Source organism: Blennius ocellaris (genome assembly GCF_963422515.1).
Source record: "Blennius ocellaris genome assembly, chromosome: 3".
Lineage (NCBI taxonomy): Eukaryota > Metazoa > Chordata > Actinopteri > Blenniiformes > Blenniidae > Blennius > Blennius ocellaris.
Window position 1 is genome coordinate 28,749,185 of NC_137652.1, and position 17,090 is coordinate 28,766,274.

The 17,090-nt window shown below is 48.6% G+C and overlaps 1 protein-coding gene across 1 annotated transcript in view; it reads right to left on the reverse strand.

Annotated features, from left to right (window-relative positions):
• Nucleotides 1-17,090, reverse strand: part of LOC308145224 (uncharacterized protein) — a 46,954-nt gene that overhangs the window by 14,893 nt on the left and 14,971 nt on the right. The window contains 6 exon segments of the mRNA XM_080516591.1: nucleotides 205-278; nucleotides 8,213-8,369; nucleotides 10,243-10,413; nucleotides 11,713-11,804; nucleotides 11,807-11,887; nucleotides 16,183-16,428. Coding sequence (XP_080372717.1) covers nucleotides 205-278; nucleotides 8,213-8,369; nucleotides 10,243-10,413; nucleotides 11,713-11,804; nucleotides 11,807-11,887; nucleotides 16,183-16,428 — 821 coding nt within the window.

A 17,090-nucleotide genomic window follows, 5' to 3' on the forward strand; every position in this document is an offset into this window, starting at 1 on the left:
GAGTAATGGTAGCAATCCTCAGAGTAAGGGTAGTATTCCCCATAGTAATGGTAGTAATCCCCATAGTAATGGTAGTAATCATACGATTAAGAGTAATGGTAGGAATCCCCATAGTAATGGTAGTAATCATACGATTAAGAGTAATGGTAGTAATCCCCATAGTACTGGTAGTAATCTGAGAGTAGCAGTATGACAGTATGTTACCAGGTCTCCAGTTCCTCCTGCAGTGGTGGAGCTGCTGGGTCTCGCCGGCGCCTCCCGTGGTTTGTTTTTGTCCACTGCAACAGAACGACGTGTTCTTAGTCTACGAGCAACGGGTGTAACGCTCAACATGGTGGCACCACACACACACATACACACACACACTCACACACTAAGGGAAGACCACTACGTCCACACACGTGACAACACAAAAAACAGCTCCACACACACACTCGCTGGTAAACCTGAACACGCCCTGCTGACTGTCCCAGGCTCGGACAGATGCATCATGGGAGTGCAGAGTAATGATGGGCAGAAAGTGTGTGTGTGTGTGTGTGTGTGTGTGTGTGTGTGTGTGTGTGTGTGTGTGTGTGTGTGTGTGTGTGTGTGTGTGTGTGTGTGTGTGTGTGCATTAAGGAGTGCATTACAGAGCAAAGCTATTAGAGACACACCTCCTCCTCCTCCTCCTCCTCTCTCTTCTTCCACACTTCATCATTTCACTCTGACCAGGAAATTCACACGGAGTAAATGTAAGTAGTAAATGTAACACGTCACCCTGATGAACGTTCAATAACATTTCAGGGACTTTTTAGTTATGCAAGTAAATTTTCTTTTTAAATGAAGCTGCTGCCCTCTAATTGGTTTTGGCTTTAACACCGTCAGCCAATCGGCTGCTGGCTTTGGTTACCAGGGTGATTCAGAGAGTCAATAAAGAAAAAAGGGACACAAACTGATGTCCTCTGATGATTTATAACGGCAGGTATGCGTAGGTTTGCGTAGGCATGTGGGTGTACCTGGAGGCGGCCATGCAGAGGAGCAGAGCTGCTGAACCCAGACTGAGAGAGAAACCACAGTTAGCATGCAACACGCACAGACAGACAGACAGACAGACAGACAGACAGACAGACAGACAGACAGACAGACAGGGGAAAGCAGAGAGGAAGAGGGAGGAAGAGGAGGCTGTGATGAGCAGATGTGCTGAACTAGAAGTGTGTGTAGTGTGTGTAGAGTCACCGCTGACTGACCCTCCCGTCATGTTTGTATCCAGCACAAGCTACATTTCAGGAAGAGTCCAACGCAGCGGCCATTTTGTTCTGGTTTATTCTATCCCGTTGTAAGGTAACGTAACGCCGTATGTGTTTATGTCTCCTGATAGTCGTCCAGTGACACATTTGACTCTTCAGCTTCACACAGTGGAGGCGAGCTGGAGGCCATCACCACCGGGTCCCCTCGCCTCCGCATCAACGGTTACCCTGGAGACAGCTGTGTCACTACGTGAGCGCACGCACTTCATCTGACCTGTTTACATGCAAACAAGACCTAGCTACCCCGGCAACCACCACCTCATCAACCAGCCCACACACACACACACACACGTGCACATGATCACGTGACGAACTATTAAAAGGCAGCAGGAGGAAGTACAGTTTGTTACTTTCATTCAACAAGGAAGAAAGAGAGAAATGTCTGAAATTAAAAGTTTCACAGTGAGACTGGGAGCAGAGCATCATGTGTGTGAGCAGGAAAAGCACACAAACTGTGTGTGTGTGTGTGTGTGTGTGTGTGTGTGTGTGTGTGTGTGTGTGTGTGTGTGTGTTGACTAAAGCCTGCTGTAACCTACTTCTCAGGCAGATGTGTGGAAGTGGGTCGGTGTGTGTGTGTGTGTGTGTGTGTGTCTGCAGTGGAACACGTGCTGCAGGCTCAGATGGAGCAGCAGAGGATGCAGAGTTCATTATATTCCACATCTACATCATCCATCCATCCATCCTTCCATCCATCCATCCTTCCATCCATCCATCCTTCCATCCATCCATCCATCCGGCGCTGGATGACGATCCTGACCTACTGTGGGCGAGGGACAGGTCGTCAGTCTGTCACAGGGCAGCCACATATTCACCTCCTCATCACCAAGTATTCACCTCCTCACCACCACGTATTCACCTCCTCATCACCACGTATTCACCTCCTCATCACCACGTATTCACCTCCTCATCACCACGTATTCACCTCCCCATCACCAAGTATTCACCTCCTCATCACCACGTATTCACCTCCTCATCACCACGTATTCACCTCCTCATCACCACGTATTCACCTCCTCATCACCACGTATTCACCTCCCCATCACCAAGTATTCACCTCCTCATCACCACGTATTCACCTCCTCATCACCACGTATTCACCTCCCATCACCACGTATTCACCTCCTCATCACCACGTATTCACCTCCTCATCACCACGTATTCACCTCCTCATCACCACGTATTCACCTCCCATCACCAAGTATTCACCTCCCCATCACCACGTATTCACCTCCTCATCACCAAGTATTCACCTCCTCATCACCACGTATTCACCTCCCATCACCACGTATTCACCTCCTCATCACCACATATTCACCTCCTCATCACCACATATTCACCTCCCCATCACCACGTATTCACCTCCTCATCACCACGTATTCACCTCCCCATCACCACGTATTCACCTCCTCATCACAAGTATTCACCTCCCATCACCACGTATTCACCTCCCCATCACAAGTATTCACCTCCCATCACCAAGTATTCACCTCCCCATCACCACGTATTCACCTCCCCATCACCACGTATTCACCTCCTCATCACCACGTATTCACCTCCCATCACCAAGTATTCACCTCCCCATCACCACGTATTCACCTCCTCATCACCAAGTATTCACCTCCTCATCACCACGTATTCACCTCCCCATCACCACGTATTCACCTCCTCATCACCACATATTCACCTCCCCATCACCACGTATTCACCTCCTCATCACCACATATTCACCTCCCCATCACCACATATTCACCTCCTCATCACAAGTATTCACCTCCCATCACCAGTATTCACCTCCCATCACCAAGTATTCACCTCCCCATCACCACGTATTCACCTCCTCATCACCAAGTATTCACCTCCCATCACCACGTATTCACCTCCTCATCACCACGTATTCACCTCCTCATCACCACGTATTCACCTCCTCATCACCACATATTCACCTCCCCATCACCACGTATTCACCTCCTCATCACCACATATTCACCTCCCCATCACCACGTATTCACCTCCTCATCACAAGTATTCACCTCCCATCACCACGTATTCACCTCCCATCACCACGTATTCACCTCCCCATCACCACGTATTCACCTCCTCATCACCACGTATTCACCTCCCCATCACCACGTATTCACCTCCCATCACCACGTCTTCACCTCCCCATCACCACGTATTCACCTCCTCATCACCAAGTATTCACCTCCCCATCACCACGTATTCACCTCCTCATCACCACGTATTCACCTCCCATCACCACGTATTCACCTCCTCATCACCACATATTCACCTCCTCATCACCACATATTCACCTCCCCATCACCACGTATTCACCTCCTCATCACCACATATTCACCTCCCCATCACCACGTATTCACCTCCTCATCACAAGTATTCACCTCCCATCACCACGTATTCACCTCCCATCACCACGTATTCACCTCCCATCACCACGTATTCACCTCCCATCACCACGTATTCACCTCCCATCACCACGTCTTCACCTCCCCATCACCACGTATTCACCTCCTCATCACCAAGTATTCAACTCCCCATCACCACGTATTCACCTCCTCATCACCAAGTATTCAACTCCCCATCACCAAGTATTCACCTCCTCATCACCACAGATTCACCTCCTCATCACCACGGATTCACACACACACACACACACACACACACACACACACACACACACACACACACACACACACACACACACACACACACACACACACACACACACACACACACACACACACACACACACACACACACACACACACACACACACACACACACACACACACAGGCGCTATTGAAACCATGACATCCGTGAACACTACACAAAGGCCGAAGCTCCAAAGTGATGCAACAAAGGCTGATGACGCCGGGGGTTAAGGCTTTGGTTGGGGTGGGGGTTGGGGTTGGGGTGGGTGTGGGGGTGGGGGCTTCATACGAAGACATGAGCGAGGAGGGAGTTTTAGGTTCACAAACAACCTTCACATGACCGTAAAATCTACTGCCAGGAAGTTCTGGAGGAAAAAACCTTTTCATGTCAGGGTGGGGCCATCTCCCATCCCACCCCACCCCACCCCACCCCACCCACTCCTCCCACTGTAGGTGAAGCAGTGACTCCCAGTGTTACAACAGATGAGAAATGTACCACTCATTTCAATGTATTTCTCCACCAAAGATGTGAGAAGGAGTCACATCAGCTGCATGAGAATAAGTGGCGTCAGTCCTGAAGAACACTGAGGTCCGAATGAGACTCAACACCATGACAACCACGACGACGGACATCACACTTCGCTTTAATCAATAGAAACCCTCCGTTTAAATACTGTACTCACATTTTAAGGTCATCATTTGAGAGAAGCAATATTTTGCAGCTCAAACTGATTTATTATTTAGTCAGTTTTCAAAAGCTCATTTTGAATCAGGGTTAATGATCTTAGCGTTAGCTGGAGGCTACATGTTCATTGAGCTGATCAAATATCTTCTCATCTGTTTTATCCTCATCCATTATCTGCTAATGTGTTAATTGTTTAGGGTTTTTTGCATTCAAGTAATTTATCTAAATCAATCTGAAACTGCAATATAAACTATTTTTATGCATCTTTCGTACAAACGTTTCTATTATTCTATTTTTCCACATCCTGTCACCGAAATTTCATTTTGATGCAAGAGGATGGATGATAGGCAGAGGTCAGAGGTGAAAGCTGCTGAAGGGTGAGGAAGAGGAGGTACGATGGGGGAGGAGGATGAGGAGGGTGTGAATACTGAAGAGGGTGAGGAGGCTGAGGAGAATGAGGAGGATGAGGCCACACAGAGGATGAGGAGGATGAGAAGGAGCAGGAGGCTGAGGAGGATGAGGAGGATGAGGAGGATGAGGAGGATGAGGAGGATGAGGCCACACAGAGGAAGAGGAGGGTGTGAATGGGGAGGAAGGTGAGGAGGCTGAAGAGGTACGATGGGTGAGGAGGATGAGGAAGGTGTGAAGACTGAAGAGGGTGAGGAGGATGAGGATGAGGATGAGGAGGATGAGGATGAGGGGGATGAGGAGGATGAGGGGGCTGAGCCCACACAGAGGATGAGGAGGATGAGAAGGAGCAGGAGGAGCAGGAGGAGGAGGGTGAGGAGGGTGAGGAAGAGGAGGTACGATGGGTGAGGAGGATGAGGAGGGTGTGAATGGGGAGGAAGGTGAGGAGGCTGAAGAGCTACGATGGGTGAGGAGGATGAGGAAGGTGTGAATACTGAAGAGGATGAGGAGCAGGAGGAGGAGGATGAGGAGCAGGAGGAGGAGGAGGAGCAGGAGGAGGAGGATGAGGAGCAGGAGGAGGAGGATGAGGAGGAGGAGGAGGAGGAGGAGGAGGCGGAGCAGAGGTCCTGACCTGCGTGGAAGACCACGGTGTTCTTCCTGCATCCTGACAGCAGCTGCAGACTCCTGAACAAACCTTTGGCCGTCAGCTTCACGTGGAAGTTGGCCAGCGACAGTCGAGGAGACCATAACATGGTCGCCTCCAAACCAAACGCTGACCCACTTTCTGCTACGCTGGCGTCCTCTCGCCGCCGCGGTCAAAAACCACTCCTCCAGGAGGGGAGGAGAGGAGGAGGAGAGAAGGAGGAGAGGAGTGGGGGCCGCTAGAAAACCCCAACCCCACGTGGAGACGGAGGAAAAGCCCGACTCAAGTGAGCCACCGAGTCCTTCATCCAGAGAAAAGACTGAGACACCACCGCTCCACGAGGAGAGGAGGAGGAGAGGAGGAGAGGAGGAGAGCAGGACTGTGCAGCACAAACACAGACGAGCAGAAAATGGCGCCAAAAATAGCAGCGAGCTTCACCAGCGAGCAGGTAGTGAATCAGCCGGAGAAAAGATGGAGGGAGAGAGGGAGGAGAATCACTCTCACACACACACACACACACACACACACACACACACACACACACACACACACACACACACACACACACACACACACACACACACACACACACACACACACACACACACACACACACACACACACACACACACACACACACACACACACACACACACACACACACACTGCAGGAGTGGGAGGGATTTAAATAATCTCTCAGAATTACAAACAGGCTGCAGCTGCAACCAGACGCTTTAATCTCCAAGAAGCTGCATTTTTTAAATTAGATTTTAGTAAGTTAATAAGACCTAAATATAATTAGAAATTATTCCCACATGTTTTTCCTATATATATATATATATTTTTTTTTTTTATAAATTGCAGTCTCTGCATTATGAACACCACATCTTCATTTATTTCAGGGGTTCTCCTCCCGTTAATTAGTATTTTAATACCATAAATTTCACTCATAAGAAACTTAAAAGATAAATGGAAAAAAGGTGACTTTTCTGTTTTTTCATTTAAAATGTTTTTGTTTTCTTGTGCCTATAAATCGGTAAAATTGATTATTACAAGTGAGGTCATTATCTGTGCAATGCTGCTGTCGGCCTGCAGAACATGGACATATCACACAACGTGACCAGGAACCACGTACATGTCTTTAAAAACCAACTGCACTCTGGTGAAGGAGATTTCCATGTAGGGTGAATTCATCCACTGCACCTCAACACCATCGGCCAATCAGATGAAGCCATCTGCACTAGAGCCCCGCCCACTGGGTTCATGTGAGCCTGTGAGGCCACAGAGTGTGTGAGGAGCCAAGAGTGTCCTCGAGGGAGAGATGGTTCACGGGGCGAGAGAGAGAGAGAGAGAGAGAGAGAGAGAGAGAGAGAGAGAGAGAGAGAGATGAGAGAGAGAGAGAGAGAGAGAGAGAGAGAGAGAGAGAGAGAGAGAGAGAGAGAGATGAGAGAGAGAGAGAGAGAGAGAGAGAGAGAGCGTGAGAGAGCGTGAGAGAGAGAGATAGAAAGTGAGAGAGAGATAGAGAGCGAGAGTGAGAGAGAGATAGAGAGCGAGAGTGAGAGAGTGAGAGAGAGAGCGAGCGAGAGCGAGGAGTGAGAGAGAGATAGATAGAGAGCGAGAGAGAGAGCGAGAGTGGAGAGAGAGAGAGCGAGCAAGAGTGAGAGAGAGAGATAGAGAGCGAGAGAGAGCGAGCGAGAGTGAGAGAGCGAGCAAGAGTGAGAGAGAGAGAGCGAGCAAGAGTGAGAGAGAGAGATAGAGAGCGAGAGAGAGAGAGCGGAGAGTGAGAGAGCGAGCAAGAGTGAGAGAGAGAGAGAGAGCGAGCAAGAGTGAGAGAGAGAGAGAGAGCGAGCAAGAGAGAGAGAGCGAGAGTGTGAGAGAGAGAGAGCGAGCAAGAGTGAGAGAGAGAGATAGAGAGCGAGAGAGAGCGAGCGAGAGTGAGAGAGCGAGCAAGAGAGAGAGAGAGAGAGAGAGAGCGAGACTCTACAACTGAGGCAAATAAACATCTGGTCACAGTGTTCCAACATCTGTAACTCGCAACTACTATCACTACACATCAATGAAATACAACAATGGACCTGAGAACTGACCAGAGGAACCTCCCAGACCAGGACCAGGGTGAGAACCCCCCCCCCCCCCCACCCCCCCACTCATCCAGGGTGGAAGAGTCCTGCTCCCTGCAACAAGCTCTTCTTTCTTTTAGTCTCGGCTGTTGTAGTTCTGTTCATTAGAACCTGAAGAAAGGAGTCTGCAGGTTCATCTGTCACTGAACTGTGTCTGTGGCAGAAGCACATCAGGGGAAGCTGCACTGACGCCCCCTGCTGGCGGCGGATGGGACCTGCACTGTCCTCTTACCTGCTGCAGCCCTGAAAGTGTTTAACTTCAACCACGAGGGCAGTTTGGAGGGTGTTATAGCGGCAGGTGTTATGGGGGATTGAGATTTAATTAAAGTGTACAAATTAATGAAAGTTGTGTTTCTGTCAAGCAGAAAAATCTGATGAACATGTATTTTCAAAATAATACCTGTGCTGCTCTGCCTCGCGAGCCTCGCGGAGCCGCTCCGTTGCAGGGGATTGTGGGTCGTCTGCCTCGGCGGCCCGGTGGGACTCGTCTTGGCCGCCGGTCCAGGGCACGGCGGTCCGGGCAGCGCTGTGGGCGGGGGCCACTCGGCACCTTCAGGGCCTGCAGACAGGAAGCTCTGTCCAGTCAGAACCAGTCAGCGTCTCCACTGTCCTCCCAGTCAGATTACAGTAATCAGATTACATGTGCCTGCCCCTCTGCTGCACACAGAGGAACTAGTGAGCACCTCCACCTCCATCATCAGCCAACCTGCTGGGTGGTGGTTGTTGTTTTTTTTTTAAGGGGATTCAGAGTTTGAGGGTTTCAAAGTTCCTGAAACGTCTTGTTCAATTTAAAGCAACAAGAGCCTCATTTTTATTACCACAGATTCATATTAATGGGATAATTAAAGAGTTGGTGTTCCACAGGGAAGGATTCTGTGGACAGGAGGCAATGTGGGGCAATGTGTTAAAGTCTGTGATGCACAATCCAGTTACAGGACATGTACTATGGGAGTCCCACAAGGATCTGTATTAGGTCCTTTATTATTTAGTCTTTATATAATGATCTTGCTGAACAGTGTGCTGATGTCGATCTGCAGATGTACGCAGATGACACTGTTGTTCATGTACATGCTAAAACAGCTGACTTAGCAGCTGCTAAGTTAACAACTGCACTGGAGAGAATCACTCTTTGGCTTGATCAATCATGTTTGAGTTTAAATGTAAACAAAACAAAATGTATGTTTTTTTCTAAAACCATGGTACAAATCCCTGATGTTGAGATTCTCATTAAAGGTGAACAAATTGATATAGTTACTGAATTTAAATATCTTGGCGTGTTTCTGGATCCAAATTTAAATTTTAAGAAACATGTCAAAAAAATGGTTAAAACCATAAAATACAATTTAGTTAATTTTAAACACATCAGAAATTGTCCTCTCTCTGGATGCAGCCAAGATATTTATGCACGCCATGATTCTGTCCCGCATGTCATATTGTATCACCTGCTGGGGGCAGGCTGGTGAATCTACTCTGAGACCTCTGGAGTCTTTATACAAACAAACTTTAAAAACACTGGACAAAAAACCAATTCGTTATCATCATTGTAGGATACTTGAGAAACATGAGTTATTGAGCTTTGAGAATTTTAGGTTAGTCACCAATTTGTGTATGGTTCTATAAAATTTTAAATGGTTTGGCCCCACAGCCATTATGTGTTTTTGTCCACGCTCGCTCGTCAAATTCCATCAGATCCACTAGAATATCCTCCATACGAGATTGTACCATACCATTTCGCCGCACTGTAGCGGGGCAATCTGCTTTTTCTGTAAGAGCCACAAACCAGTGGAATACCTTACCTGACGCCGTAAGGGGCAGTAGCTCTCTCAGAGTCTTCAAATCCAACCTCAAAAATCTGTTAAAAGCTGCTCAGCTCTGCAACCACTAATTTGGTCCTTAGACTTCTTTTTGTGTGTGTGGGTGTGGGCGTGGGTGGGGATGAGGGAGGTGGGGGGAGTTGCACGCAGACATGTGTAGCCACGTTGTTGTGGTGTTTTATCCCTGTATATTGTTTAATCTGTCTTGTTACTGTGTTCGTATTTTTTGTGACCTGCCAAGGGACTACAGATGCAAATTAGCTTAAAGCTACAATCTGGTATAGTGCATCAAATGGCAACATTTATGTTTTAACTGTACATTGTCCCTTTTAAATAAATTTTATATTCATTCATTCATTCTGATCCTCTGTATTCAGGCCAACAGCTGGAGGATAAAAAGAGTCCTTAACTTGTACCGTCAGGTCACGTTGGCCTATTGGGTTCAGATAAAGTCCAGGTTAGATTCCTGCAGGAGGATCTATTGTAAAAGGGAGTCAGGTCAAGTTGTTCCGTGACAGGAAAGAGTCTCAGCTGCTCCTGAAGTCAGAGAAAGTTGAACGGACGTAGGAGAAGTGAGACGCAGCCTCCAGAAACGGCTGCCGAGGACGATCACACACCTGAGACAGTCCGGACCTGCGGAGGCTGAGCTCTGCCCCTCGTGGCCGGGGGCCTCGGCCCCGTGGCCGTTCACCGGGGGGGCCGGGGGGGCCGCACCGCGGCCGGGCTGCCGGCAGGAGGAGCTCCCTCTGCTCGGCTGCTCGTTCCGGTTTGGTCCCCGGTGGCGGAGCTCCTGGAGAAACAATATGAAATAAAAGGTTTGAGACTTTCTATCAGAAAAATGCCTCCTCAGGTTGAACTGGTCCGTGAGATTCAACAGGTTGAACTGGTCTGTGAGATTCAACCCCCCCCCCTGATGATTTCCAACCTTGGAACCTTGGCTTTATTTAAAGTGTGCAGCTCTTTTAAGCTCTCTGGCGCCAACCAGGGGCAGCCTGCGTACAGTTTGAGAACCGACACTTTGAAACAGACCAGAACTCAGTCAATGAAACAGAGAGAGAACAGCAAGAGCTTCAACCTGATGGGATCGTTTTATGTTTAATCGAAATAAATCATTTAAGTCTTATTTCAATTTAGGCCAATTTTTTTAATCTCTTCAAGAACTACCTGAATAAAAGATCAGCAAGAATCGACCGAAACTAACCCGCTAACCAGTGAGTCACACTCTTCAGTCCTGTAATACAGATTCATACCAGCAGGTGGTGCAGGGAGTCAGTCTGTCCCTTCTCAGTCCAAAAACAGTGAACGTAGACCCCCGTGACCCATCACTCCACCCCCCCCCTGCTCCAACCCCCCTGTGATCCATCGCTCCGACCCCCCCTGTGACCCATCACTCCACCCCCCCCCAGCTCCGACCCCCCCCTGTGATCCATCGCTCCGCCCCCCCCATGGTACCCCGCTCTGCAAATAAACAAAAGCATAGATTACAGACAGATAACGGAGTTTACGTGGCTAAATAAACTCATTTGTCTCATTATCCTACAAATAAAACCGATACTAAGAAATGAGCTTCCACAGTGAGGCTGCTGGTCCGGTCGTCAGACCACGGTGCTAAAACTCTGATCTCTGAACGTATAAATCACAATGACCGTGTGCAGTGACGGCTGGATTTTGAGTCCAACGCACAGCTTGACGTTTAACAAAGAAAAAGCGGAGAAACGCTTCAGTTACTGAGCTCAAGGAGAGAAAAAGTAAAACATCAGAGTCAAATGTTCCATTTGATGCTCGTAATCATATTTGACCTCCAGGAGGCGCCACCACGACACACACACACACAGTCTGTTGACATTCCTGACCAGATGTGACCTTTGACCTCCACATTCCCAGAATGCAGAGGTGATAACTGTGTGTGAGAGAGGGAAACCGCACACACACACACACACACACACACACACACACACACACACACACACACACACACACACACACACACACACACACACACACACACACACACACTCACACACACACACACACACACACACACACACCACACACACACACCACACACACACACACACACACACACACCGTGGGCCGTGGTTCCATTGTTCTCGTTGCTTCCCAGTGACGATGCGCTGAGGCTTGTGAGTAAACCTTTAACAGGAAGTTTGGAGGCAGTGGCGGGGCAGGTCGCCCCGACGACCCTGGCGCTGGCTGCTGATTGGCTGCAGCTTTGAGGAGGGGCCGAGGTTTGGGGATACCTACAACACAGGAGGAAAACACAACATTAGAACACAAGTTCAGACGAGGCTGCTGCAGGGGTAATCTGATTACTGACGTCATATGTCACAGACGACTGTCGTGTGAGGAAAGGACCTCGCCTGCGGTGGTGTGGTGTGCTGTGTGTGTGTGTGTGTGTCAGTCAGACTCAGAGGAGATGAGTGGTAAAAACGCTATCATTTGTGTCAAACACAACAAAGTCATTACTGTGGAATGAATCATGAATTCTTCACAAAAGGCCGAGCAAAGCGGATTCCCCAAGAGCCAACGACACTGTACACAGCTTCACACCACAGTGTGTGTGCCTGTGTGTGTGTGTGTGCTGTGCGTGCTGTGCGTGCGTGGTGTGAGACAGAGGAGGATGAAGGATCTAAACACTGAACTAGCTCTGCTTGACTCCACAGAAGGATCTTCAGCTGCAGTTGGGTTGCAGACCAAGGAAAAGGAGAAAGTTCAGTAAATCAGTCGGTGTAAATATTTCATTCACAAAGTGGCTCCATCCCAGTCCAGAGGTCCTGAAGGTGGAAGCAGAGCCAAGGGCGGAAGTTTGATGCTGTTTCACTGTTCCTCCCCCTCAGAGGTCTTCTGAAAACACAGCGACTCCATGTTCACACCGTTACCTCAGACTCTCTGTCCACAGACCTGCCGTGAGGCTTTAAGCTCCATTTGTCAGCCGTGAACAACAATCAGTGGTGGTTTGTAGCTCTGCTACCGTCACACTTCCTGTTTACAACCTCCATTACACTGTAGTTCTCTCTACCAACACAAACAACTGGAACCAGGGAGAGAGAGAAAAACCTGTGACATTACTCTCATTTACACTACACATACTCGATTACGCAAGCATCACACAAACCACTCACACACACACACACACACACACACACACACACACACACACACACACACACACACACACACAGCACACACACAGCTCACACACACACACACACACACTACACCACACACACACACAACACACACACACACAGCACACACACCACACTCAGCAACACTCTGGCTTCACTCTGAGCAGCTGGTCTGTCGCCCTGCTAAAAGGGAATTCTCTATTAGTTACTTTTTTCAAAAGTAGTTAGTTGTTTGGGGTAAAGTAACTGGACTGTAGAGTCATTAAACTGATCCAGTGTCTCCACTGGCAGTCATGGAGTCTGACGTTCCAATGATTGAATTCAATTAAAACTAAACCAAAACAACAAACAAACACTCCTGTCTCTCTCTGTTCACTCCTGCCTCTCTCTCTCTCTGTTCACTCCTGCCTCTCTCTCTCTGTTCACTCCTGCCTCTCTCTCTCTCTGTTCACTCCTGCCTCTCTCAGTTCACTCCTGTCTCTCTCAGTTCACTTCCTGTCTCTCTCTCTCTCTGTTTCACTCCTGCCTCTCTCAGTTCACTCCTGTCTCTCTCAGTATCACTCCTGTCTCTCTCAGTTCACCTCCTGTCTCTGTCTTCACTCCTGCCTCTCTCTGTCTTCACTCCTGCCTCTCTCTCTGTTCACTCCTGGCTCTCTCTGTTCACTCCTGTCTCTCTTGGTCACTCCTGTCTCTCTCTGTTCACTCCTGTCTCTCTCTGTTCACTCCCTGCCTCTCTCTCTGTTCACTCCTGTCTCTCTCTGTTCACTCCTGCCTCTCTCTCTGTTCACTCCTGCCTCTCTCTCTGTTCACTCCTGTCTCTCTCTGTTCTCACTCCTGTCTCTCTCTGTTCACTCCTGCCTCTCTGTTCACTCCTGTCTCTCTCTGGTCACTCATGTCTCTCTCTGTTCACATCCTGCCTGTCATGGCGGGTCCTCCTTTATGAGTTTAGAGGTGAGACAACACACTGATTCACATCACGCCTTCATCACCTCTCTACCACAATTTATCTAGAAGCAGCTCACACCCCCTCACTCACTCACACTTCACTCACTCACTCACTCTCACACCCAGACCTCACTCACTCACTTAACACCTCAGCAGACACCCTCACTTACTCACACACACACCTCACTCACACTTCGTACACACCTCACTCAACACCTCACTCACTCTCACGATCTCACTCACACTTCATAACACCCTCAACTCACACCTCACTCACTCCCACACATCTCACTCACACTTCATACACACCTCACTCACACCTCACTACACTCACTCACATCTCACTCACTACTTCATACACACCTCACTCACACCTCACTCACATCACTCACATCTCACTCACACTTCCTACACCCTCACTCACTCACTCACATCACACTTCATACACACCTCACTCACTCACTCACACCTCACTCACACATCATACACACCTCACTCACTCACTGACTCACTGACTGCACTCACTCACCTCATACACACTTCACTCAGGGGTCGTCCACACCAGGAAACCGGTTCACCTAAACCAGATGTTTCTGGCCCGTCGTCCACATGAGGCAGTTTTTCAAGTGTGAAAAGAGGTTTTTTTTTTTTTGTTTTTTTTTTTTTAACACGGGTCCCAGAGCGGGGACATTTTAAAACACTGGCTTGTGCAAAATCGGCAAAGACGGTCATCTATGGAAAAAAGATGAGGTAATCCTAATTCTATGTGGTTTGACTTCTTCTGTGTTTTTTGGCATGTTTGTTGAGTCACAGCGCCCCTAAAGGCCTGGAAAGTGTACGACAGTCCTGAAGCCTGGTGTTGAGTCCAGTTCATAGAGACGTGTGACGGAGGCTTTTGAAGTGGCTGGAGAGAAAAAAGATTGTTTTTCTCCTCGTGTGGACACACACACACACACACACACACACAAGCACACACAACACACACACACACACCACACACACACACAACACACACACACACACACACACTACACACAGACACACACACACACACACACACACAACACACACACAACACACACACACACACAAGAATTGATCAGAGTTTTGGAATTCCGATTAAATTTTCAATTCTGGTTGAGGATTTGGTTCTTTATAGACTCTCATTGGAAATAGAATAGAATAGAATAGTCGCTCTGTAGAAATGTTTAAACAGTGTTAACCGCAGTAAAATGTTGTGACAGCAACCTCAGTGACATCAGTAAAAACAAACAAGGACAGAAGAGGTAAACTATAAATATTAACATATGTACAACTAAATATGGGGAGGAGGCAAAGGGAATTATTTCCAAAGTAGTGCAGAAGGAGCGGAGCAGGAACCTGCAGTGTCAGTGGAGGACGAGCTCACACTGCTGCTGCTTGACATTCACTCTGGAGCAAATCCAAAATTCATGTCAAAGTTGTGCAGCTTGGGCTGAGCAGACGACCGTGATTCAATACGGCTCAGTCGGCAGAGCGGCGTCTCCCAAACAGCAGGTTGCAGGTTCAACTCCCACCTCCACTTGTCCACATGTCAAAGCATCCTTGAGCAAGACACTGAACCCAAACTGCTCCCAGTGGACTGACAGCGCCTTGCATGGCCGCAGCCTCCATTGGTGTGTGAATGTGTGTGTGTGAATGTGATTAACCACGTAAAAACACTCACGCAGTTGAAAATCTCTACAGTTAAATTAAATCTCTCTAAAGTTAATTTAAGCATTTGCTGGTTGGGGGAGTCTAATGGTTGTGATTGGCTGACAGGGACCAATCAGACACCAGCAGCTAACAAATGAACAGAAGTAGAAAACTGAGAACACACACACAACACACACACACACTCAAAGGTTCCATTGATGAAATCTCAAAGGTCGTCAGTTTGTCAAAGTGTCAGAAAATTACACAGACGAGCTTTTGTCCATCAGAATGTGACCTGACACACACACACACACACAGCGCACCACGCACACACACACACACAAAAAAAAAGGAGGGAAACAAAGAGAACATGACAACATGTCAAAGTTCTCAGCAGCTCCGTTTCCCTCCCATCAAACAAGCAGCCAAAATGATCCGGATCACAGTTTGTGCTTGTGGTTTCTTAACAAACCTTCAGAGCTGAGAACGTTCATGAGAACGTTCATGAGAACGTTCACGTGTAGAAACCATTATTTCTTCTGGTACCATCCTACTCCCGCCTCTCTGTCACCGCTTCACGTGTGTCTGCGTGTGTGTTGGTATGTGGAAGGCATTTTAACTCTTACACTGTCAGTCTGCAACTGTGTGTGTGTGTGTGTGTGTGTGTGTGTGTGTGTGTGTGTGTGTGTGTGTGTGTGTGTGTGTGTGTGTGTGTGTGTGTGTGTGTGTGTGTGTACTTGTCAGTCTTCATGCAGTCACACACTCGTCCCGTGTTCACGTGGACTCACCCTGACTCGGCCGAGCTCTGCTCAGACTTCCCTCGCTGGGGCTCGGCTGCAGACCTCCAGCCCCGGAGCCCGTAGCGGCAGGAGGAGGAGGAGGAGGAGGGGGAGCAGGAGGTGAGAGCCGCCCTGGCGGCCCCTCGGACCCCTGGCCCGGGCCGGCGGGTCCCAACTTGGAAGAAACTTTCTGCAGGAAGAGCTGATGTTTAGTGACAGCGTCCCAGCTGAGGGGCCCCAGCTCGGAGCTGCGCACTGACACCATGGTGGTCAGCCATTCCTGCCCAGAGGAGTCCCAAATGTGGAGGTGAGGGAGGAGCAGGAGGGGAGAGACGAGGAGGAGGTGGAAGAGGAGGAGCAGGAGGGGAGGAGAGCAAGGGATAGAGGTGGAGGAGGAGGAAATGGGAGTGTGCTGCAGCTTCAGGAGGCTGGAAGAAGGAAAAAAAAAAAGTTTCTATTGTGTCGTACATTTCCCTCCCGAGACTCCTGCCCTGCCCAGGCCAATTACCACACCCACACACACACACACACACACACACACACACACACACACACACACACACAACACAACTCCTCCCACCTCAACTCTAACCTATAAACAGCAGTACACATGGAGTGAGTTAGTGAGCGAGGGTCTGGCGTCTGTGTCTCTTTAAAGAAGAAAAAAATCTTTTGCAAAACTTTGTAGCAACGAGGAACGTGAGCAGGAACGTTGCCCATTGCATCACATTAGCGGCGCCACAAAACCTGGGACGTAAACAAAACAAAACCTGGGACGTAAACAAAACAAAACCTGGGACGTAAACAAAACAAAACCTGGGACGTAAACAAAAACCTGGCTGATTATTAAAAACAAAGATAAAACATGTTTAACTGCTCTTTTAATGTCAAAATCTACTTTTTAAGTTATTTGCATC